The sequence below is a fragment of the Rhineura floridana genome, chromosome 9 (assembly GCF_030035675.1).
Source record: "Rhineura floridana isolate rRhiFlo1 chromosome 9, rRhiFlo1.hap2, whole genome shotgun sequence".
Lineage (NCBI taxonomy): Eukaryota > Metazoa > Chordata > Lepidosauria > Squamata > Rhineuridae > Rhineura > Rhineura floridana.
The window spans coordinates 111,389,028-111,412,618 of record NC_084488.1 but is presented as its reverse complement, the minus strand read 5'-3'; the positions used below and the strand labels follow the sequence as shown (position 1 = coordinate 111,412,618).

The 23,591-nt window shown below is 39.4% G+C and overlaps 2 protein-coding genes across 6 annotated transcripts in view; one reads left to right on the top strand and one right to left on the bottom strand.

Annotated features, from left to right (window-relative positions):
* BMP2K (BMP2 inducible kinase) overlaps positions 1–23,591 on the top strand; it is a 78,193-nt gene that overhangs the window by 36,688 nt on the left and 17,914 nt on the right. For 3 of the 5 annotated variants that reach the window (XM_061583259.1, XM_061583263.1, XM_061583264.1), the window contains exons 2-14: positions 855–973; positions 3,411–3,516; positions 6,796–6,938; positions 8,076–8,197; positions 9,084–9,165; positions 10,158–10,290; positions 14,013–14,116; positions 16,241–16,320; positions 18,913–19,070; positions 19,684–19,862; positions 20,418–20,513; positions 22,061–22,242; positions 22,511–22,668. In XM_061583259.1, coding sequence (XP_061439243.1) covers positions 855–973; positions 3,411–3,516; positions 6,796–6,938; positions 8,076–8,197; positions 9,084–9,165; positions 10,158–10,290; positions 14,013–14,116; positions 16,241–16,320; positions 18,913–19,070; positions 19,684–19,862; positions 20,418–20,513; positions 22,061–22,242; positions 22,511–22,668 — 1,662 coding nt within the window. The remainder of the gene's footprint in view (positions 1–854; positions 974–3,410; positions 3,517–6,795; positions 6,939–8,075; positions 8,198–9,083; positions 9,166–10,157; positions 10,291–14,012; positions 14,117–16,240; positions 16,321–18,912; positions 19,071–19,683; positions 19,863–20,417; positions 20,514–22,060; positions 22,243–22,510; positions 22,669–23,591) is intronic. The other 2 variants (XM_061583260.1, XM_061583262.1) reach the window with 2 other exon arrangements.
* The window catches only part of PAQR3 (progestin and adipoQ receptor family member 3), a 37,330-nt gene continuing 34,915 nt past the window's right edge, over positions 21,177–23,591 (bottom strand). Inside the window, exon 8 of the mRNA XM_061583267.1 lies at positions 21,177–22,826. The gene's annotated coding sequence lies outside the window, so the exon portion shown is untranslated. The remainder of the gene's footprint in view (positions 22,827–23,591) is intronic.

The following is a 23,591-nucleotide window of genomic DNA, read 5'->3' as shown; positions in this document are numbered from 1 at the left end:
GTAGTGCTACAGTTGATGCTAAAGATTGAAAATTGGTAGGTTATATTGAAAGCCATCCGTTGGAATAAATTTGAAACTTGCAGTGTTTGGGGGTGAGGGGGCAAGATGTCACCTTGGATTTTGTATTTGTTTTTCCAGATAGTGTTGACCTCAACTGAACTCATATTAAAGGTTTCCAAAACCATTCTAAAGGCATTTTACTTCTTTGTTTACAGCTCAGTCTTTGGAGCTATCACAGAAATTGGGGTTGTATTCAACTAACTGTTACTTGGAGTAGATCCATTGAAATTAATGGCTATGACTAACTTAGATTCATTAATTAAAATGGGTCTGTTCTGAGTAAAAGTTAGTTGAATATATCCATGGCATTTCACAGCATTCATGTAACTTCGCTTGTATTTCTTTGGACTTTGGTGTAATTAACATGTGTCAACAAATACTGGTTTGGCTTACTAGTCACCTGTGGACCCCTCTCTCCTCCAGGTCTTCTCAGTGTGCCTGGAGAAGAAACTGGGTCTTGTTTAATTTTGTGTGGAACTTTTGTAGAGGTTGAGAGTACTAGAGTGTTTTTTCTGTGGCCAGTTCACTTAGTAGTAGAGGGAGACTGGATTTAGGCATGGTAGAAGCTTTCTCAGATTACCCACTACCCTTCTACAATTGATTCATACCAGGGGTAGAGAGAATAATAGTCCTTTGCCCTTCACTGCACAATACCTTGCAGGCTCTCACTTTTTAAAATAAAAAATAAGGGTAATAAGAACAGTGTTTCTGGAATAGTATAACTTCATCTGTTTAGAATTTAAGCATATTGGCTTGTTTATAGAAGTAGCAAACATTAGTCTCCATTCTTTCAGGTGGCTTTTCCACGGTGCTTCTTGTGCGCACACATGGTGGGGTCCGGTGTGCATTGAAACGAATGTATGTTAATAATGTTCCTGACCTCAATATCTGCAAAAGAGAAATAACCATAATGGTAAGCGAAATCATCTCTCATAATCAATATACTTTTATACAAAGTGTGCATTTGTATAGAAAGGTTGAATATATTGCCATCACTTGTGTTACTTTTGTGGGCAAAAGCTTCAGTAGTTTGGGCCGTGCTGGAGAAGAAGAGAGAAGTGTGTCAGCTTGGGAGGAGGCTAGGCCTATTCATTTCCCACTAAACCATAGTTTGGTGTGACGTGGCCCAAACATGGTCTTTAGGTATAAGAAGTCCTAGAGAGCATCATTACATGCAACACACAATACAAATTACACCTGGTAGTTATTTCACTGGGATATTGGGAGTGTGACAGTGGCCTGGTTCAGACATCATGTTAAAACATAATCACATTGAACTGTGGTTTAATGTGAACAAAAAGTGTGCTGGAGTACGTTGCTCAACAGGTACCACTGTGCTGTCCCCCTCTTCTTTGGAAACAAACTAGAGGCTGGCTTCACATTACCTTCAAACCAGTGCTTGTGGTTTGATTTCTCTCCTTGGCTTCTGCTCATTGTTTGCTTGAAGAGAAAAAAACACACACTACAGGGCAGGGGTGGGAAGCCTTCGGGCCAGTCACAATCCCCAAAGGGGTCCAGTTTGGTCCCTGAAGCCATTTTCTCCAAACCATGCCCACTTGCCCATGGCACTAGTGACATCAGCTGATGGACGGGAGGCCAGGTTTAATCCTGCCTGGCTGTGTGATCCTGTTCTCGGGAGGGAACAAGATAGTGCTGCCAAGGCGGCAAGATTTAATCTCCACTCACCAGTTGAGTGCAGTTTAAAGCCCTGTGAAAAGGTGCCCTTTGAAGTAGCATGTGTGTGCTACTTCAGAGAGGCCTTTGTGGCTTTAAGACAGCTCCTGCACTCCAAACAGGATGGGGGGGGCTATCTTAAAGTCTCCCTGATTGGGTAGTTAAAGGGAGAGACCTGCATAAGCACTTCCTAAGTTTCCCTGCATTTACCTTTTAATTCTCCATGATAGGGGACTTAAAGGAGGAGGGGAGACTTTGAAGAGGCTTTTGCAAGTCTTCCCCTACTCCTTTTAAGTCCCCGATTGTGGAGAGTTATTGGAAGTCAAAGGGATTTTGACAGGTGGGCACCCCCACCCACCTGTCAATCATGTGATGTCATAATAACATTGTGATTAACAGGTGAGTAGCCTGTTGGCGAAAGAGGCAGATCCTGATAAGGATCTGGCCTGTGGAGCCAAAAAGGTTCTCCATCCTTGTTATAAGGGCTGGCTCACAGATAATGCAAAGCCAGCCTCTGGTCCTTCTCTGCATTTTGAAGGAAGCAGTAATAGAGTGCAACAGGGCCTTTTGAGCAGCATACAATAGCATGCATCTTGTTCATGTTAAACCATAGTTTAATTTTAACTAAGGCTTAATGTGACTTCTGAACCAGGCCATAAATTCTGTTGTCTTTTACCTTTTCAGATCTGGAACCCACCTTTTAACTCCAACCTGCAACATAGGACCCAGTTTAACTTTAATAAAGTGTATTTTAAACAGCATTTCCGTATTTTGGATGTTATTTGGTTCGTTATTGTTTGTTTGTTTGTTTTTATTGTATTTATTGTATTTATATATTGTGCTTGTTTTTATCTTTTTGTACACCGCCCAGAGAGCCTTCGGGCTTAGGGCGGTATATAAATTAAACTAAATAAATAAATAAAATAATATATATGTCTCTTCTTCAGTTGTCTCACTAGGTTTCCTACTCTGTTTCTTAGGGCACACGTACAGTTCAAACATGTTGGTTTAACAGACATTTTTTTTCTTGAGAACCCTGGGAATTGCAGTTTTGGTGGTGAGACAGAAATATACAGAACTTTCAAACAACAATTCCCAGGATTTTGTTTTTGGCGGGGGGGGGGAGCCATGACTGTTAAACTGGTATAAAACTGGCTTAAGCTTACATCTTAAAAAATTCCCAAATGTTCAATCACTCCTCCCCCACCCCACCTTTTTATTGACGGAAAAAAAGTTGTGATGCTGCTAGTGCTTCTTGTCTCAAGCTACAATTTGCTTGATCCACTAACTGAATACCAGGCAGAGGAATCTTGAATTGCTCACTCAAGGGTCCTGACTGTGGGCAATTCCTCCCATTGCAGCACTGTTAAGACTCCGCCCACATTGTTCAGTACTCCCTCTGACCCTCTGGGAAGGCTTTTTGGGTAGGGGGGAACTATGGTTTGCTTGGTGGAGGAAGGAAAAGTAAAAGTGGCCTGCTTGCACATTGAATATAATCCTAAACTGTTTTTTAGTTTCTACAAATTTATTTGTCAACATGATTAAGAGAAGTAAATATTTTAGGTAGCTTTAAATACGACATGCTAAGCTGATTAATGTATACTATTTTTTCCATCCCTCTTGAAAGAACACATTAATTTCCTTTCTTTATTCCTAACTTGTTTTTCCTTTTTCAGAAAGAACTATCTGGGCACAAAAACATTGTAGGGTATTTGGATTGTGCTGTTAATTCTGTTAGTGATAATGTGTGGGAGGTGCTCATCTTAATGGAATACTGTCGTGGTAAGTAAATGTCTTTTACTTTAAATACAAACATTTGTTTAACTCATAGTGTTAGGGGCAAGACTGTAGCAGCCCTGGAAATGTTTTGGGAGTTGAGAGGCTGCACACTGGCTTTTCCATTTGCTATAGCTCCTGCATTTCATTGCCCTCTGTTTTCGAAAGACAAGAGAGAAGAAAGAGGCGGAGCTGCATATTTATGAATTACATTTTTATTATGACGAATAATAGTGCCGAACTATAATAATGACTTTTATCTTGCATGTAGTCTCCAAAATGCATACCAATATTAAATAAGGTTGTATTATGGAAACTGAAGGCAATGCTGTCTCATTTTCCAGTGTATTGCCATAGTTCCAGTCTACGCTTACATGGGCTTCCCAGGGTCTTCTATCCAAGAGCCTGGTCAGGTTGATACCTGTTTTCTTCAGCAATACTGCAGTCTCAGATGCTCTTGGACCATTCACTGGGACCTGTTCTGTCTATTTCCACATTGCTCCAGTGAGAATGAGTCCAGTATTAGTTAGTTGACACTGACTGTCCCTATGCTCATTATCATTCTGTATGAAGCCGTTGGGAGTGGTCATCAGTGGATCTGGGATGAGGTGTCACTAGTATGCTAATAACATCCAGCTCTATTTCTCCTTGTCATCTGAATCACATACTCCCCCTGAAAGATTGTGTCCAGGGATGGTACTAGACTCTTCTACCTTGTTGCTGGAGATCCAGATTCAGTGGCACAAAATGCCCATTTCCAGCTCTGGCTGGTACACCAGTAGAGATGTAAAACCTCTGAAGTTTTGAAGCCATTGGAAGGGAAGGGGTCCTTTTTTTGTTGAAAAAAAAAAGTTGGGGGGGAAATAAAAAAATGCAATGCCCTTTTTAAAGCACCCATTATAGATCGAAACTCACTTTGGTGTAGGTATGATTCTGGAGAGTATTTTCTACAATCAGAGGTGTTGTGTAAAAAGAGATATGCTTGAAATGTAGGACAAAATCCTAAATTTTAAGGGTACAGCCCAGCCAAATATGAGTCTCAAAATGAGTGTTAAGCATGTCTTTAAATTTCTCAATTTGAAATTACTGTAACTTAAAACTTTGTAACTTTGTCTGTATTGTACTCCATAGCTCTTGATTTGATGATCTACGCTGAGTTGGCAAAATAAAATCTAACACCTCCAAAGAATGCCTTTGAATAGTTCATTCGCTATAATTTAAGTTGGCTGACAACTGCATCTTAATTTTATAGTGTAACTAGACTGCAGGAGGGATGGAAAAGAATTAAGCAGAAAACTTTGATTTAGTTTACTATTATGACATGTTTAGATCATACTAATCATATTTCCAGGTTCTCTAGTTACTTTCATGTGATACTCTTTGCTCTGTAAACAGTGCAGTCTTATTCATGTCTACTCAGTGCAATCTTATTCATGTCTATTTATTTATTTATTAATTAAATTTATTAGTTGCCCATCTGGCTGGCTGTCCGGCCACTCTGGGCGACATACAAAATAAAAACATACAAATACATTAAAACATTAAAAATCTCAACAATAATAATAAAACCTAACCCACCCCAAAAGCCTGCCTGAAGAGCCAGGTCTTCAAGGCCCGGCGGAAGCTCATCATAGAGGGGGCATGGCGGAGATCATTTGGGAGGGAATTCCACAAAGTGGGGGCCACAATTGAAAAAGCCCTCTCCCTAGTTCTCACCAGTCTAGCTGTTTTAACTGGTGGGATAGAGAGAAGGCCTTTTGAGGCTGATCTTGTAGAGTGGCATCCCTGATGATGTTGGAGGCGCTCCTTCAGATAGACTGGGCTGAAACCGTCTAGGGTTTTAAAGGTCAGAACCAACACCTTGAATTGGGCCCGGAAAACAACGGGTAACCAGTGCAACTCCTTCAGCACTGGAGTGATGTGATCTCGCCGGTGGCTGCCTTTAATCAGGCGAGCCGCCGCATTCTGTACCAGTTGCAGCTTCCGGACCGTGTTCAAGGGTAACCCCATGTAGAGCGCATTACAGTAGTCTAGGCGAGAGGAGACCAGGGCATGTACCACAGATGGGAGCAGATGGTTGGGAAGGTAGGGGCGCAGCCTCCATATCAGATGGAGTTGATACAGCACTGCCCAGCTCACAGCCGAGACCTGAGCCTCCATGGACAGCTGGGAGTCAAGAATGACCCCCAGGCTGCGGACCTGGTCTTTCAGGGGCAATTGTACCCCATTGAGCACCAGGTCAACATCCCCCAACCTTCCCTTGTCTCCCACAAACAGTACCTCAGTTTTGTCAGGGTTCAGCTTCACCTTATTCCTTCCTATCCAGCCACTCACCGACTCCAGGCACTTGGATAGGGTTTCTACAGCCAACCTTGGTGAAGATTTAAATGAGAAATAGAGCTTTGCGTCATCAGCATACTGGTGACACTGCAGCCCAAATCTTCTGATGATAGCCCCCAGCGGCTTTATATAGATGTTGAACAGCATCGGGGAGAGGATGGAGCCCTGTGGCACCCCACAAGTGAGAGGCCAAGGATCTGAAACCTCGTCCCCCAATGCCACTCTCTGGTACCTACCAGAGAGTAAGGAACGGAACCACTGCAATACAGTGCCCCCTATGCCTAACCTCTTCAGGAGGTCCAGAAGGATACCGTGGTCAACGGTATCAAAAGCCGCTGAGAGATCCAGGAGGACAAGGAAGGTGCATTTGCCCCTATCCAACGCCCTCCTCATATCATCCACCAAGGTGACCAAGGCCGTTCCAGTCCCATGTCCTGAAGCCTGATTGAAATGGATCCAGATAATCCGCTTCCTCCAAATGCACTTGCAACTGCTTCGCCACCACCCGCTCATCCGCCTTGCCCAGGAATGGCAGATTTGAGACTGGGTGAAAGTTGTACAGATCTTGGGGATCCAAGGAGGGCTTCTTTAGAATTGGTTTTATTACTGCCTCCTTGAGAGCTGATGACATTACTCCCTCTTCCAGGGACGTATTTACCACCATCTTGATCCCCTCGCCCAGTCTGTCCTTGCAGCTCATAATGAGTCACTTACTGAATTTACTTTTGAGTTCAGTGGGGCTTATGCCCAGGTAAGCAGGACTCAGTATGGTACCTTGAAGACAGATAATTTGAACTTTTAATTACAAAGCAGTGCTTATAGTTGGCCATTGTTTTAAAATGTATTAATGTTTTGAATAAGAAGTGCTTCCAGCCTTCTGTGTCGCATCCACTATGTTAAGGCCCTCTTTAAAGTGTTGTTGTAATTTTTGCCTTCTTTTTGTAGCTGGGCAGGTAGTCAATCAGATGAACCAGAGGCTACAGACAGGCTTTACTGAGCCTGAAGTCCTACGGATATTTTGTGATGCCTGTGAATCTGTTGCTAGGCTGCATCAATGCAAAACTCCCATTGTTCATAGAGATTTGAAGGTGAGAGGAATTGTTGAGAGTGGAATTCTTCTGTTCTTGGCTATAGAATAAAATCTCTGTATTGGACTCCTGTTTTCTTCATATGTGTGACAATGTTAAGTTTGAATTGGATTTAGGTACATCTGCCCTCCTTTTTAAGAACTATTCACCAATTTTTAAAATCCTTGAAGCAGACATTTCTGGTGATACAGTAGAAATTGCTTTGTTGTGAACATCTGTCTCGTCAGTGAACTGTGCATTGTTTTCAAGTAACTAAATAAATGGTACTTTGGTATTTCTCAATAGTAAACCAATGCACAGTGCTTAAGAGATTATATATAGATTTCTTAGATTTTCTTCTTCTTGGATTAGGAACAGGGGCAGGAGTTGAAATTTTGCCTATCCTGTGCCATTTTATGGGAAGAACTCAAATATTTGAGAAACATGAAGATCCATGATGCCCCTCTTTTTCAAATCCAGCTGTATTGCTCTTTAAAGTTGGTAGTTCAGGTAGCCTTTTAAGTGCTACTTGGCTAGGAAATGGCTGCTCTGTGGGGGCTTCGTGCAGACTTTCAGTGGGCTGCCCAAATAGCAAGTTATTATGCAAGTAGTATGTGGGCATGGGAAGGCTGCAGGAGGATGAGTGAATATTACTTTCGGAACAGGGATGGGGAACCTGTGACCCTCCAGATGTTGTTTGATTTCAGCCCCCATCTGGAATGGCATGTAGCATGGCCTATGGTCAGGGATAATGGGAATTGTAGTCCAGCAACATTTGGAGGACCACAGGCTCTCTATTCCTGGTTTAGAGGGCCTCAATGTCCTAACTACACTATCACTTCTGGTATTCTATGTGTGTGCAGATATTGAAGGTTTGCCAGTGTGGAATAGTGGTATCAGTCCGTACAAAACATGTCAATGTACCACAAAATATTGCTTTGTTTATTTGGTTAGTACCTTTTAATTATTGGGTGTAAAGCTAATGTGCATATGGCAATACCTAAGATGTACATCAAGTATTTAAGCTTGGTGCTGAAATGTGAACACTTAAAGCACCACTTACCTGTAAAACTGAGAAAGTAAGTAAAGGTTACTACTTGAAAAGCAAGAGTCTTCAGTTAATATGTGTATTTGAAAACTGGTCTTTTTTCTTCTAAGGTTGAGAACCTTTTGCTGAATGATAGTGGAAACTATGTCCTTTGTGACTTCGGCAGTGCCACTAATAAATTCCTTAATTCTCAGAAAGATGGAGTTAATGTAGTTGAAGAAGAAATTAAAAAGTAAGTTCCATTTCTTAGCAGCTTTTTAAACATCAATATTCTGACAATTCTAGAATTAAAATGCACTGCAACTTCAAAGTAATTTTAGAGGGTAAAATATCATAATATGGCCAAAGATCCAATTTATCACATAGACATATATCTGCCTCTGGGTACCAGATGGTATTGGCATCTGTTACAGCAGGATAAATGGAATAATCTCTCCATGAATGGGAGGTCCATAATTTTTCTGTTCTTTCCTCCTGTATGTGTATTGTTATGGTAATCCTTACAAAGGAGAGTCCTTGAACAGAGATTAGTTCAGTGCTTTACTACTTAGAACACCAATTTGTATATGATCTATGATTAGTGGACTGTTTGAATGGTATGTGTTTTAAATTACCAGTTTCAATTAGGACTTCCAAAGACCTGTAATAACCTAATTAAAAACATGTATTTTAGTGCAAATTTTGGTGCCATTTGTCCTCCAGGATGCCTTTTTTGATGCTTGTGGCCTCTTCATTCAAGCTTTTTTTGGTAATAAAATGAAAGGAGGAAAAAAAGAGAAGCCACTTGTCTTCAAGGCTGCTGAGGTCATTTTGAAAATCTGATTTCAAACTGGGAAGGAATTAAAAAAAAAAACTTTATGAGTGCATAATTTTCTTACAGTTTGAGGATCCTTTTTTCAGAATAACAACTAAAGTACTCTCTCTAACAGATCTGTCGCATCATATGGCGATATGCCATCTATAGGCAAATTAGTTGTACCTCTCTGGGTCATGTTCAGGCTTTTGCCCTTACTGCTAATTCATATTGTCTCAAATGTATTGTACATACACAATTTGGCAATTGAAAACAAGTCTATATTTTTGTGTTTGCACTTAATCTTCCAATTATTTGTTCTTAGGTATACTACATTATCATACAGAGCTCCTGAAATGATCAATCTTTATGGAAGGAAACCAATTACTACCAAGGCAGATATTTGGGTAAGAAAACTGGATAATTTTGCTATAATTAGTGGGAATAGAACCAATTGTATTTCTCCCACAAAATAATTCTTTATTAAGCATGGCATTTAAATAAACACTTCATGAATAAAAACTGTAATGGCTTGCATACACGAGTGTTTATTTAGCCAAATATAGTATAAAATAGATAATTTCAGTTAATAAAAACATTATGCTTGTTACTCATTCCTTTGTGCTGATTCATGGAAACCAACACTTGGATCCAATTTTTTTGTAGAGTGCTTAAAATGAAAGCATGCTATTAGTAATTCTGGTGTATGTTTTGTAGTGCAAAAGCTTGAGCAAATTACCATCTGTACAAAGCTTGGGGGGGGGGGTGCCAAGAAGTAGCAAAAATGCTTTTAGTGAAGCTTTCTGTAATGAGTGGGCAATGCTACCAAATTTGACAAGATTCCTCTTAATAAATTATGTAAATCCAGTTATTCATTGAAATACACATAATTGGAAGACATGATTCACTAGAAAAGAGAATAATGCTGGGAAAAACAGAAGGGAGTAGAAAAAGAGGATTGCCAAGCAAGAGGGATTGATTCCATAAAGGAAGCCACAGACCTGAACTTACAAGATCTGAACAGGGTGGTTTATAACAGATGCTATTGGAGGCTGCTGATTCATATGTTCACCATAAGTTGTAATCGACTTGAAGGCACATAACAACAAAAAACAGCAACATCATAGTATATAAATACTTTTATAAATAAACATGCTGAGACCAGATTAGCAAAAAAAACAAGAACTTTTTAACAGTTTTGCTTCTGCTTACGTTTATTTAGTAAGCTTTGAAATGTTGCTCATTAATTAGCTTGAAAGGTGTGATTGTTATCACTGAAGTTTTAAATATATAACTAGAGTCTAAAATTTAAGTAGTTATGGTCAAATATTGCTTATACAGTCTTGGTGTTTGCTGATTCCCCCACTAACTGTGCTTCTCCTGCGGTTTCACTTCATAGGCTCTTGGTTGCTTGCTGTATAAACTTTGTTTCTTCACACTTCCCTTTGGTGAGAGTCAGGTTGCCATTTGTGATGGAAGTTTTACCATCCCAGACAATTCACGTTATTCCCATGGTATACATTGTTTGATAAGTAAGTAATGGGCAACTTTCAAACTCAATTTTCTGTGAAATGCTTAGATCTTCTGTGGAGTGCTAAACCAAAAATGAATTATTTTGTTGATTGAAGGTTTCATTGCTTAAAACTTTACTGAGTACATCTGTAGAAATAATCTAGGTTTGCTTTCAAGCAAGATCATATCAATATTGAGATAAAAGGAAAATTATTTTTCTCTCAGGGCTTTTTGAGTGTTCATTTCATTTTCTGTTCAGTACTTTGACTGCAGTATACATAATACATATTGCGTAATTGAATACATATGCTAAAACAACTCAGTCCAAAAACATACCTACAAACACTAATGAATACACTGGGCTGGATCCAAACTTTACCCTCTGCAAACAGAGAGGCACTTTTCATCTATGGAAGGGTTTTGAGTTGGCAGAGGGATCTACTTGCAGAAAAGGGGGAGGTGGCTTATTATTCTCCCTCCCCCCCCAGCACCAACTCTCACACTGTTCTGGAAGGTTCTCTCCAGAAGAGGCTGAAGAAGGAATTAGCAGAAGTCCCTTCCCAGTTCCACCAGAGGATGCACTGTGAGAAGAACTCTGCTTACGATGTTTCTGCTGACGGGACTAACGTCTGGATCCAAACCCAAATGCCACAAAAACAGTCTTCATGGTAGCTTTAATAAATGCTTAAAACTTGCTAAAATATCAATCAGTGAGAAAATAAAGTATGAAGGGAAATGGAAAAAACCCTAAATGTTAACCCATAATAACATCTTTAAAAACAAATGTTCAATATAATGAAAGGTGTATTTTGATTGCAATGCATTTTCCAAAAATGTTTTCAAAAATCAAATTTTCACAAAACCTTCCAGATTTGTAAAGTTTTTCCCTTCCTTTCAATTTCATGTGTTAATTTTACACTATATGCAAAACACACCATACCTTATCCAGCTATGCAGTCATCTTTGGTACCATTTCCCGTTTACTAGCTTGTACTATTCTGGAAGCAATTTGTAAGTTAATTTCATGTTTTTTTGGAACCGAGTCTTTTATGTATCCTAATAACAATACACTGGAATTATTTCTATCATTATGGCACTGGAAGCCAGTACAGATGATGAATAATAACTTTTATAATATGATCATATTGCCCAGAGAGACTTCGCACCCTGTTCTGGAGTAACTGAAGCTTCCAAACTGTTTTCTATGACCGTCCCACATACAGTGCATTATAGTTACCAGAGCATGAATATTGAAGCAAGGCTGTCTCCATTCAGGCAGGGTCATAGTTGATATATCAGCTGAAGTTGGTAAAAGGAGCTCTGAACCATGGATGATACGTGTGCTTCTAATGACAATCCTTGATCCTGTAGAGGAGCACTGCCTTCTCCAGCACAGACTGAACACTCCTCTGGATACATAAACCACTAAGACAGTATCTCTGACTTTATTGGATTGAATTGCTTATCAGTCCATTACTATGCATATGCATAAATTCAGAATAGCTATTGCCTCACCTTAATTTGAAGAGAGAGTGTGTGTTGGGTATCATTTGCTTATTGGTAACACTTCAGTCAAAATCTTGAGATGAGCCCTCCTAGTGGCTTCATGTAGATATTAAATAGCATAAAGAATATAATAGAAAATTGTGGAGTGCTGAACATGGCTGCCATGAACACCAGTGCTCTGGCACCACCCTCTGAAACCACTTGGTATTCACTGTGAGCCTTGAAGTTACATTTTTTGGAGAATGGAGTAAGTTATTTTAGTATTTCCATAGGATCAGCTGACATTAGTGTTCCAAGGGGGTGCTCCTGGGTCCAGCATTGTCACTTGAGATCCAGGTGACCTTGGTGGCTAGGAGTGCCTATTTTCAGCTCCTGCTTCTTTTGGACAGAGATAACTTGGCTATGGTACTTCATGCTATGGTAATGTCCAGATTGGATTATTGCAATGTGTTCTGTGTGAGGCTGCCCTTAAAAGTGACTTGAAAACTTCACTGGTCCAAAATGCAATGGCCACATAACTGGTTGGGGTTGCCTTTAAAACTCCTGTAACCCATATTCTAAAACAGCTGCATCGGTTGCCAGTTCATTTCCTGACCCAATTTAAGATGCTCACGCTAATGCAGCCTTTCCCAAGATGTTGCTGGACTACAATTCCCATCATTCCTGACCATTGGCCATATTGAATGGGGCTGATGGGCGTTGTAGTCCAACAATATCTGGGGACCCAAAGGTTGGGAAAGGCTATACTAATGTGTAAAGCTCTAAAAGACTTTGGCCCTAAATACTTGAAAGACCACTTCTTTCCCTACAGACCTCTCTCGGGTGCTGAGAGCAGCAGAGGGGGCCTTCTTGGTAGTTCCACCACCCTTAAATGTAGAGTGGGTGGTGATCCCAGAGAGCACATTCTCTGTGGCAGTCCCTAAGTTGTGAAATTTTTCCTCACGGAGATGTCTGGCACCTTCTTGATACAGTTTTTGGCAAATGCTGGAGGTGCACCTCTTTACCTCTGGCCTTTGACACCTGAGAAGTGTGTTTTTAGGACCCACCCTAGGTGCCCTTGGGCCAGTCACTGCCTCTCAGCCTCAGAGGAAGGTAAACCACCTCTGAATACCGCTTACCATGAAAACCCTATTCATAGGGTCGCCATAACTCGGGATCGACTTGAAGGCAGTACATCATCATCTATTTCTGTGACTATAATTTGTTTTAACACTTTCTAATATTGAAGTTTGAATTGTCGTAACCCACTGTGAGACCTGCTGGTGAATGATGGGTAATAAATTTAATAAATAAAAATAATAATACATTCCTTGAAGCTGACATGTCCTTTGGATGGCTTTTTAAAATTAAAAAATCCTTTTTATGTTCAGTTGTGTGAACCTGGAGAATCTACCAAGTATATAAAACTGCTACTCTATTTTTGGGTTATACCATTTAGCTTTTAAATTGAAAAGCACTGAAACATCGGAACTTGCTTTTAGAGGGAATTATGATAAAATCCCAGATCTTTGAAAGCTTAATTATGGCCAGTTCAAATAAGGAAAAGGATGGCTTTTTAGTGAGCTTGGAAGATGCATAGAGTTGAGCTGGGGATATTTCTGGATGTTGCTTCACTGTGGTGCAGCCATCAAAGTTACTACATGAACATAGTAACTACATATATAAAAAGCTAACAACATACACAGAGAAGGAAGTTTCTTCTAGACTATGTGGGCTCCAATTAGTTTTAGGACCTGGCAGATTAACATAAGAAGAGGCCTACTGGATCTAGTTGAACATTGTGTTTCCCATAGCAGTCAACATATGCTTATGGGAAGCCCACAAGCTGGACGTGAACACAGCAGCCCTCTTCCATTATTGTTCCCTAGTGACTAGTATTTAGAGATATACTTTACCACCACTGCTCCCAATCTGGTTGTAATACATGTGTGCCCATAGAAATAGTGGATCGTATTTAATGCTAGTTCTACTCAGAATAGACTCACTGAAGTTAATAGATATGACTAATTTAGGTTCATTATTTTCAATGGGTCTGCCCTGACTTACAGTGCAATCCAATACATTACTCAGAGGTAAGCCTCATTGGATTCAATGCGACTTACTCCCAGGTAAGTATGTATTGAATGGCAGGCTTAGTTGAATAAAACCCAGTGAAAGCTACACTCAGTAGTAACTACAACATCGATGTGTTTCCCTTTTATTGAACTTATGCTAAATCTAGACTTCTAATCTACAGGGTATATGCTTGAACCAGATCAAGAACGGAGACCTGATATCTTTCAAGTTTCTTACTTTGCCTTTAAACTTGCCAAAAAGGACTGTCCAATATCCAATATTAATGTAAGTAGGTCTTACATAATGCTAATAAATCTTTTTTCAGTTAGCAAAAAGAATGTCAGTGAATTTTTGGCGTCTTTAAATGGGTGAGTTCCCATTTTTAGGTGGCCTTAAATGGGCTCAGAAACTTCAGATAATAATTTTTGATATTACCTTGATAACTCAGAAAACCACCCCATCAGTGCTAAGTAATTTTAATATAATATATATTTTTGATCGTATCAAATATAATACAAAATTGTGGCATGGTCTGGACACTTGACTTCCTGAGCTTTCCTGAGATGTCAAAATTGTTAACCGAGTCAGTTAATTCAAATGAGTTGGTTCCCACCAAAAATGTATGCAAAATTCAGGAACATGATAGAGCAGAATACTGCTATAGCCCCAGTCTATGCTATACTATATGACAAACTCTGCATGCTCAGCAGGACTTTTGAATTGACACCCCTGCCCTGCCCCCAAGCAGCTCTCTTGCTCCCATGTCACATAGAAAGCCACTGAAATGAAAGGGAGTTGCAAAAGCCATTGATCTTGCTTAATAAAGTTCTCTAGACTATGGCCTATGTCTTCTCTAGCATTCCAATTCCAGTGTTTTTTACTATGTAAATATTAGTGTTATTTTCCTTATAATTAAGGAATTGTTACAAAACCTTCTTCCCTAGATTTAAAAATTTTGACTTGGGAATGTAGCTCTCCCCGTATCAGAATTAAATTCTTCTGGATGATGTAAGGCTACTTTTTCTCTGATTCCGTATCTAAGAAGGATGAGTCTTAACTAGATCATAGTGCATTCCTTCACTTTATTTAAGAACATAAGAGCACTGCTAGATCAGGCCATTGGCCTGTCTAGTCCAGCATCCTGTTCTTACTGTGGCCAGCTGGATGTCTATAGGAAGACCACCAGCAGGACCCAAACACAACAGCACTCTCTCCTCTTGCAGCTGGTGTTCAGAAGCATATTGCCCCAACAGTGGAGGATGAATGTTTCATTTATAAAGTTTTTATATCATTTAATAGAATAAAAATCTCCAAGCAGTTTACATAAAAACAATAAAAATACAACAACATTCAATAAAATTTCCTGAGAGCTAAATAAAAGCAAAACGCAACTATATATCACAAATAAAACTGAGCAGTGTACAAAACAAAAAATTAAGAATCAAGAGTTTAGGAAATCTTGGGTGAACATACACATTTTAAAATAAAGTTGCTAGTTAGGTATACAAAAAGCACCTCTAAAATGTTCCAAAATACGTTCTCAGATAGGATAGTGGATGCTTCGGAAACACTTTTTTGGGGGGTGGGTGGGGAGTAATGATGTTACTAGGTAACATAAGGTGTCTGCAGAATCTGATCTATGAGGTCTATATTTGTATAGCTATATTTAATATACATGTCAAGACTACTGAAGATCACATTGTATATTTTATTATAACTAGCCTTGCATTAGGACCTTCAGTTGTTTTGACATGGCTGTGTTAAAATATTGCTCCACAAATATCTAAAATCAGACACGAAAAACCATGCTTTATTTGCATCTCTACTTCTTGGAAACTGTGCTTGACTGTGTACCTTGTTCCGGGAGGAGAACTTTGCTCTGTGTATGCTTTGTGCTCTATTGAAGGGTGATTGTCATTTTTGTTCTCTATGACAACAAAATGTATACTCAAACCCACATTTCCTTTCACTAAAAATATTTGTATTTATGAAAACCAGTGGAGTCCGCAGCAAAATGTAGTGCAGAGTCCTCCTATTTAAGGTTCTACCCAAGCATGCCTTATTTTAGGATACTCAATTCTATCTCCCCTGTCCCTGGTTTTCCATTTTACCCCCTCCCAACAATTAGCTATCATTTCAGGGCCACTGAGCATCCTCAATCCTGGTTGGACTGTTTGGTGTACCCCCTTAGAAAAAAGCCCTAATATTTTTTGTACTTCTGCAAACCATGGAGGTTGCCTTTGTGCATGGATAGTGCTGTTTTGGAAATGTAGGGGCTGGCACTCATCATAGCTATATATATGTATATATATACTCAGAATCACTATATATATATATAAATTCTTTGCTACTAGTGTCTTGTTTTACTTTCAAAAATCTAATAACATTTGGTTAACTTATTTTCCCAAGAATTCTCCTCTCCCTTCAACTCTTCCTGAGCCCCTGACAGCTAGTGAGGCTGCTGCTAAGAAAAGCCAAATAAAAGCTCGGTGAGTGTAATCATTTGGCAGTTTTATGCACTTTTTGCATAAACAAATTGCACATTAATATGCTAATATGTATTCTTAACATAGTTTTTAATATGGTAATACGGTTCAAAAGAGGACCATTTTTTTCTATTTAGGGAATGATTGTGTAGTAAGGCTCAGGTTTTGTTTGCATGCAGATCTTTAATTGCCCTTGACCTCTCAAACGTAGAGCGTTTTCCATGCTATAAGGAAATAGAGATTATGAAAGCATGAGCTATGTACACTTCCCCTCTTAATCTGCTTGTGTAATGTGCAAAATGGGCGCTTGCCCAGCTCTCCAGTATTAGGATGTATACAACTTCTGTCACACATTGCAAGCACAAGAAGAGTGAGAAGCTGTACAAATTCATAATATTGCTCTGCTTGTAATGTGCAAAGCCACTTGTATTCATATATACTATACTAAGTTTTTAGGGTGGTGTGGAAGAATTTATAAAACAATAAAAAATAAAAAAACAAAACTTTTAAAAAAAGAAAATGCAATTTCAATATAAAACTGCTTTTGGGGATTCTCAGTGGAATATTGCTCTGCAGTGAAGAGATAACTGGGTTATATCTTAAGTTGATCCTCCATTCACATAAGGGAGGGAGCAATTTCTGTCAACTCGCAGTCCATGCATACCCCCCTGCACCATGTCTCACACCATTCTTAAGGGTCTCCCAACCCTCAGGAGCAAACCTTTGAGAGAGGGTGTGTGAAAGAGACTACAGAAGGAAGGGGAAATTCCTGAAAGCAAATTCTGTGTGTGTAAGGAAAGTTAGGATCCAAGCCATTAGTGTGTAGTAATTTGGTTAACATTGATTAAGAGGTGTTTTGAATTGCCTCTTAGCCTGTTATTAACTGGATTACTAAAACAGTGCTGACTTTACTTCAGTGCTGGACTGTATTCCAGTGATAGAGCTATTACTTAAGAAACTTATAAATGATCTTATCAGACACTGATCCAGTTTCACGAAACTGAGTGCAACAGAAGTCTCAAGTGAACACTGAACTATTTGCTACATAAAATAGGTTGGTGCCTCATGTGTTGTTCAGTCATTGGATGGTGGGCCCTTTATTCCCACATGATAACCTTGCAGCTGTGCTAAAGCAGGTTTTTGTAGATTGCTGCTGATGGATATGAGTGAAGCAGTATATGAAATTGGTCTGATTTGAAGGGTCCAAATATTTCTGCTCCAGGCTGTAGTAACTGCATGCTTTTCTTATAGGGGTTCACCAGTTGTGGCTGGCCTTGGTGGCCAACCAAAACTTTGGTTGCCAGAACCATGCTTTTCTCCCAATTGGTGGAGTTTTGTCCCTGACTCTGATTTGCATTTGAGACAAAATACAGAGTTGAGGGCAATTCCCTGCTCCCTTCTTCAGCTCAAAGTTTGAGCTGGGAAATGGGGTGGAGGATTCTGCACAATGCAAAACAAGGTCTGAGCTGAAGAGGGGAGCAGAGGTTTGCTTTGACTTCCATGTGCTAGTCAAAACAAATCCCAGATTTGCTCCAAACCCTGGGATTAGAGAAGAGATAAGGATCACCCCCCCCAAAGTTGAGAGGAACCAAAGGGTTTCAGTGGCCACTGAGCATTTGCCGTGGCAAGTGTGACTCTTGAGGCTCTGTTTTTGCTGTAGAATAACAGAATAGTGTGGTTAAATGTCTTTAAAATATATGGAATACACTTGGGAACTTGGTTGTAGAATTTCTTTGGTTTGTGTGTATTTAGGCTAGGGGGAAAATTACTCCAATGCTGAACTTGAGTGGGTTATGCTGACAGTTCTGTAGACAAGACAGCCCCTCTGAGAAGCACGAGGACAGGATACCTAGATGCTCAGGTGAAACTCAAGGTTTGCATAGGTATAAAAAAATCTTGTAAAGCCCAAGGGGTAAAAACAACAACAACAGGGGGGGGGGCGGCAACAACAAAGAACTACACATATGTGCATTTGTGCAGGGAAAAGGAGCAGGTAGTGAATGTGGACGTGAGGGTGCCAGACAGCCAAGCCATTTGCTCGAAGCATGAGTGTATCTAGACTGTTACAGTCAAATAGCTTGTGCTAGCTCTGGGCGATGTGTGCAGGGAGGAGGAAGCAATAGGTAGGAGATGAAATTGTAACTAGCAGGATGACAAGTGTGAGGCAGGCTATGAAGAGATGAGTGAGGACAGACACAGAAGAAAGTGGCAGATTGAACAGCAGAGCAGAGAAAGACTAATAAAATGAGAGGGAAATTTCATTAGCATCTTGTGTATAACAATATTTTCACACTTAAGTGTACATTTGTATATTCATTAAATGTAAGTAATGCTTAAACTTAACTAATGCCATAAGATGTGTTGAATGGTACATGGAGGAATACCAAATCATTCTGCTACTTCCTGGAAAAAAAAATAATGGCCAAACTCCCTCTTGTGGTAACTGTGCACACTCAGATGAAATATGATATACAACTTCTAAACCGTAAGACATGTGAATGGGCTTTTTGTATAAATGACATTGCTAAAATATAGGCTTCTAATTATACCCTTCTTTTTGAAGTACAGAAATGTCTAGAATCTCTTTCATTCTAGAATAACAGATGCCATCGGACCAACAGAAACCTCAATAGCACCACGACAAAGACCAAAGGCCAATACAAGCACTGCCACTTCTAGTGTGCTAACAATTCAGAACTCGGCAACACCAGTCAAAGTGCCAGTCCCTAGTGATTTTAATAATGGGGACAAAGGTAACTGCTCAAACTTAATGGAGTGATGAGTGAAAAACATTAATACATTTTGCAAAAAGGTGGTATTCAATTTTAAAGGCTTTGTGAACCCTTTTGACAATTGTTTTGATTCTTGTATGTCTACAATTGTGAATTCTTCCTATACTTAATTGCCTAGTTACAGTATGGTATGAAAAGAGTTGTTCCACAAAGTTATGGAGACATTCTGCTGTGGAAAACTTAATGCATCATCTGTTGACAGTTTTTTCTTCTTCAGGCAGCGTATTGTTACGAAAATGAACATGGGGATAGATGTACATTTTTAAGCAGATACATTAAATTGCACACATGGTTGGGGGCCTGCAGTTTGAGCTTAACAGTACCAGGACTATTGGTTACTCACTTTGAGGCTTACCTCCAAAGGTGCAGCTCAGATTTGTCCCCATGAAACAAATCCTCAGGGGATGTCTTACGTGGCTTAGCTAAAACAACAACTTGCAAAGCATCTTGTAGAGAAATACCATGCAAAATAAATGTTTTTCTGTGCTATTTGTATCTTGAAATAGATGAATTAAATGTGTGAATTACTAGGAAGATTTCTGTGTTTGGATAATGTGCATTAAAAATATCCTAGGAACTTCAAAACCTGGAAATAGTCAAGAGACTATGTTGTCTCAGGGAACTAATCAGAACCCCCAACAAAATAGAGTACTGCAACAACTACAGCAAGGTGACTGGAGGCTACAGCAGTTGCATCATTTGCAGCAGCAGCAACAGCAACAACAATTGCTTCAGGATGCATACATGCATCAGGTACCAATGTGTTTTGGTTGTGGTATAAACCAGATTCAGTTGATGGTTTTGCTCAATCTGCATTTGTGGAAGGATTTCCTCCCCATACCAGACTAGTTATGGCGGGCGTTTGACTTCCTTTGCAGCTTAGTTAGGCCAGGTTTTTGGAGCTATTTGCTCTGGGGGTATATTTCTGTAGTATATTTGGGTTGTATCCAGCTAAGTCCTATGCAGAGTAGACTCATTGAAAGTAATAAACCTAAGTTAGTCAGGTCTGTTAACTTCAATGGGGCTGTTCTGAGTAGGATTAGCACTGAATACTATCCCATTATTCTCTTTTTATGGCTGGGAAGAGGGTGAGGCTCAAAAGTCGGAACAGTAGGGTTCAGCTCTTATTTTAGAAGACATTTAGTTTGTCTTTGGTTCTTTCCTCTCTTACATAAAATTAAGCAATTACTTTACAATATTTTTAAGTGTGGCTTCTCTTTAAAATGCTGCTTATGTTGCAAGGACAATTATGTAGTATTACTTGATTAGCTGATACTCATGTTAAGAATTTGTCCTTTTATAAAACAGTATCAGCAAGCAATGCAGCAGCACATGATTCAACAGCAGCTTTTGATGCGCTCTGCGTACCAGCAGCAACCTTCCCCACCCCCATATCCTGCCATGGTAGGTTACCTTTGAATATAAAATTCTGTCTAATTTGATTACTCATAAAGATTACTACACAGATAAAGAAGGGTAATCATTATTAGCCACTCAAAAAATTGACTACCTTTAACTAGCTTAACTGTTGTGTTGTGGTATGTTTTCTTAACTTGACTTTAGTTGCTGCTTTTTATAAAAACCATTGGTACTTAGTGCAGAAATGAATGAAGGGTGGGTGGAGGGATTTACTATGTAAATAAAATGCTACCAGTATGGATAATATGTTGTGTTGTAATTGTGCGACACAACTGTATTGCATTTTTGTTTTTTTGTTTGTGAAACAAAAGGCATCGACCAACAGAATGGCTGCTTTATGCAGTGGTTGAACAATGGAAGAGTTCCACTTCCTGAAAAATGAATAAATTGAAAGTAATTTTTATTTCAGTTCTGTTCCTTGCTTGAAAGTATAACTTGAAAAAAATACTTATTTTAATGCTTCCAAAAGGGGCCTGATTGCTGCAGTATATAATTATTTAATAGTGAAGAACAAATTTCATTTGTTGAATTCTGGTAGATATATTCAATATTCTTGCTAGAATTTAAAAACAAATTATTTTGGACATCTTGCTCAGTGACTCGTGTTGAATTGATTGAAATATTTTATTATTATTAAGGCATTTATATACATCTTTTCAGATGGACCTCACAAAGCAGTTTATAGAAGATTATTACAACAATAAGTAATGATTTTTTTAAAAGTTACAATAAAATGGAAAAGAGCTTGTTTAAGGAGAATCTGTTACTACTACTTCTCTCCTCTCCTCTCTGTTGAAACACCTTAGTAACGTCATATTTCATGTTCAGCACAATATGTAATTAAATGAATGGCCCATGCTCATTTATCCATGCCACATTTGTTATTTTATCTCATTCTCCCAAGTAATTTATTTTAATGAGTGACTTGGGGAGCAATCCTATGCTTCGTTGGAGAGGGGCTCTAAGGTGTTGTGGACCTATTTCTCTGGTCAGAGGAGGAGTCTGCGGTTGGGAGCCACCCTGAAGATTTGAGCCCTCCCTGAGGGCAATAGAGGCAAAATGGGGTGTTCTGGGTTTTTTTGGGTGGATTTGGGAGGCTCTGGATTCACCAGATCCAAACCTCCCTTGTTGGGGGAGTATCTGTGCCAACCTTGGAAATTATAGTTATTTTGGTTCCCATTTGAACCTGTTGGGGAGATGTATTTTTTAAAAAGTAACTGGCTAGAAGAAAAGGGGTAGAAAGCAGTCTCTCCCATCTTCTGCCCTGGGTGCTGTAAGTCTGGCAGGGTGTAGGAAGTAGCAGTTTCTTTCCCACAGATTCCTTCCCCTCCCAACCTCTGTAGAATGGCTCTGTTTATGTTATTGCTTAGTGTCAGTAATGGTATGTATATTTGTGTTGCTGCTTTGATTAAATATTGGCAATGTGGTTATAATTTTATGCTTCTGTACATGGTGAAATTGAGTGGTTTATTGAGGGTTATAAGGTTATCATAATTTTTGCAAGGTTCACATTTTTTCCCTTCTTCTTTGAGGGGCAGCAGTACCCACAAACTGTTCTACAGCAACACGTCCTTGTGAAGCAGTTGCAACCACCGAAACAGTCTCCTGAATTTCTTGCCTCTTCCCAGGAGTTCTCTCCCGTCTTGATCTCCCATTCTAAATCCTTTCCAACAAATGTTGGTGCAGCACTGGACACACCTTATACTACAAACAGGCAAGCACCCTCAGATGATGTTTGTAACAAGAGCACATACATGCTTTATGATTTGTCTCCCCAGTTTGATTTTTACAGTGTCACTCTGATTTCTGTGGGGCACCCTGATTGTTCACTATGGAATTATCATTGTACAGTAAATACCTCTTCCTCATAACTGCACAAACGATTACATTAATCATTCCATTTGATGGACATGTTCAGCAAAATTTAATGTATTTTAAATTATATTATCAACTTAAACAATTTTCTCAATCAATTTTTACAGGTCATCCACCGCTGATGCAGAGTCAGTTTCCAGCTATCCAAAACAGAACATTAGCAACCCTCCTGATATGTCTGGATGGAACCCATTCGGAGAAGACAATTTCTCCAAGCTGACAGAGGAGGAGCTGTTGGACAGGGAATTTGACCTTCTCAGATCAAGTAAGGGACGCTTGAAGGCTTATTTCGCTTCACAGTAAATAAGAGCTCTTTAGGTCCCACCGGCAGTGCCAAAGACTGTTTTGTTCAAGGGCCACACAGTCTTGTTGTAGAGAACTTGAGCATTTGAGGGCAGAACTAGGCCCATTGCGTGTCTTGTCCTGTGCAACAGAAATTAATTGTTTAGCATTTGTTATACTACAAAGAATGTTAAGGTCATCTCTTAAATACTTATTTTTCTTGAGTGTCAAATTCAAAAAAGGAAAATAACGGGATGTACAACAATGCAGAACACCAGTCAGCTGCTTGCATTGCTTCACTTCACAATTGTTCCCTTGCACACTAGAACAGAAGATTCTGTCAGTCTGGGATGCTTTTCGAAAATGACTGAAACAGGGGAAATGACCTAGTACATTATGTTAATGTTTTGTAATGTCTGAGTGGCTTACTGTAAGGGCTGCTTTATTGTTTTGACACAACAATAGTTGAATAAACTTTCTTAAAGTGAAAAAGCTAATGTGTTTACTTGCAATCACTTGTACTTCTGCTTGTTTTCTTCAGATATAATTTTCACAAAAATGAATTTGTGGAGAAAATATAAGGTACAAGGCAGGATATAAATTCTGAATTTAGACAAAAGCCAAACTCCCCCCCCCACACACATAAATGAAACTTAAAATTGATGAAACTGGTGATGAATTTTGGTGTCTTAATTTTGAAAATAACACTACTCTGAAAGATTTGGTGGGTGGCCTGGTTCCGATATAAAAAGTCATGGTTTATTCCGAACACAAACCTTGGGGTCAGTCCCTGCCATGTGCAATGAAGTTGTTTGGTGGTGGTGGGAATAAGTACTTACGTAACATGTAGCCAAAATGTTAATTTTCCTGCTATGTTAGTGCTTTCTAATGCATTTTCTACATAAA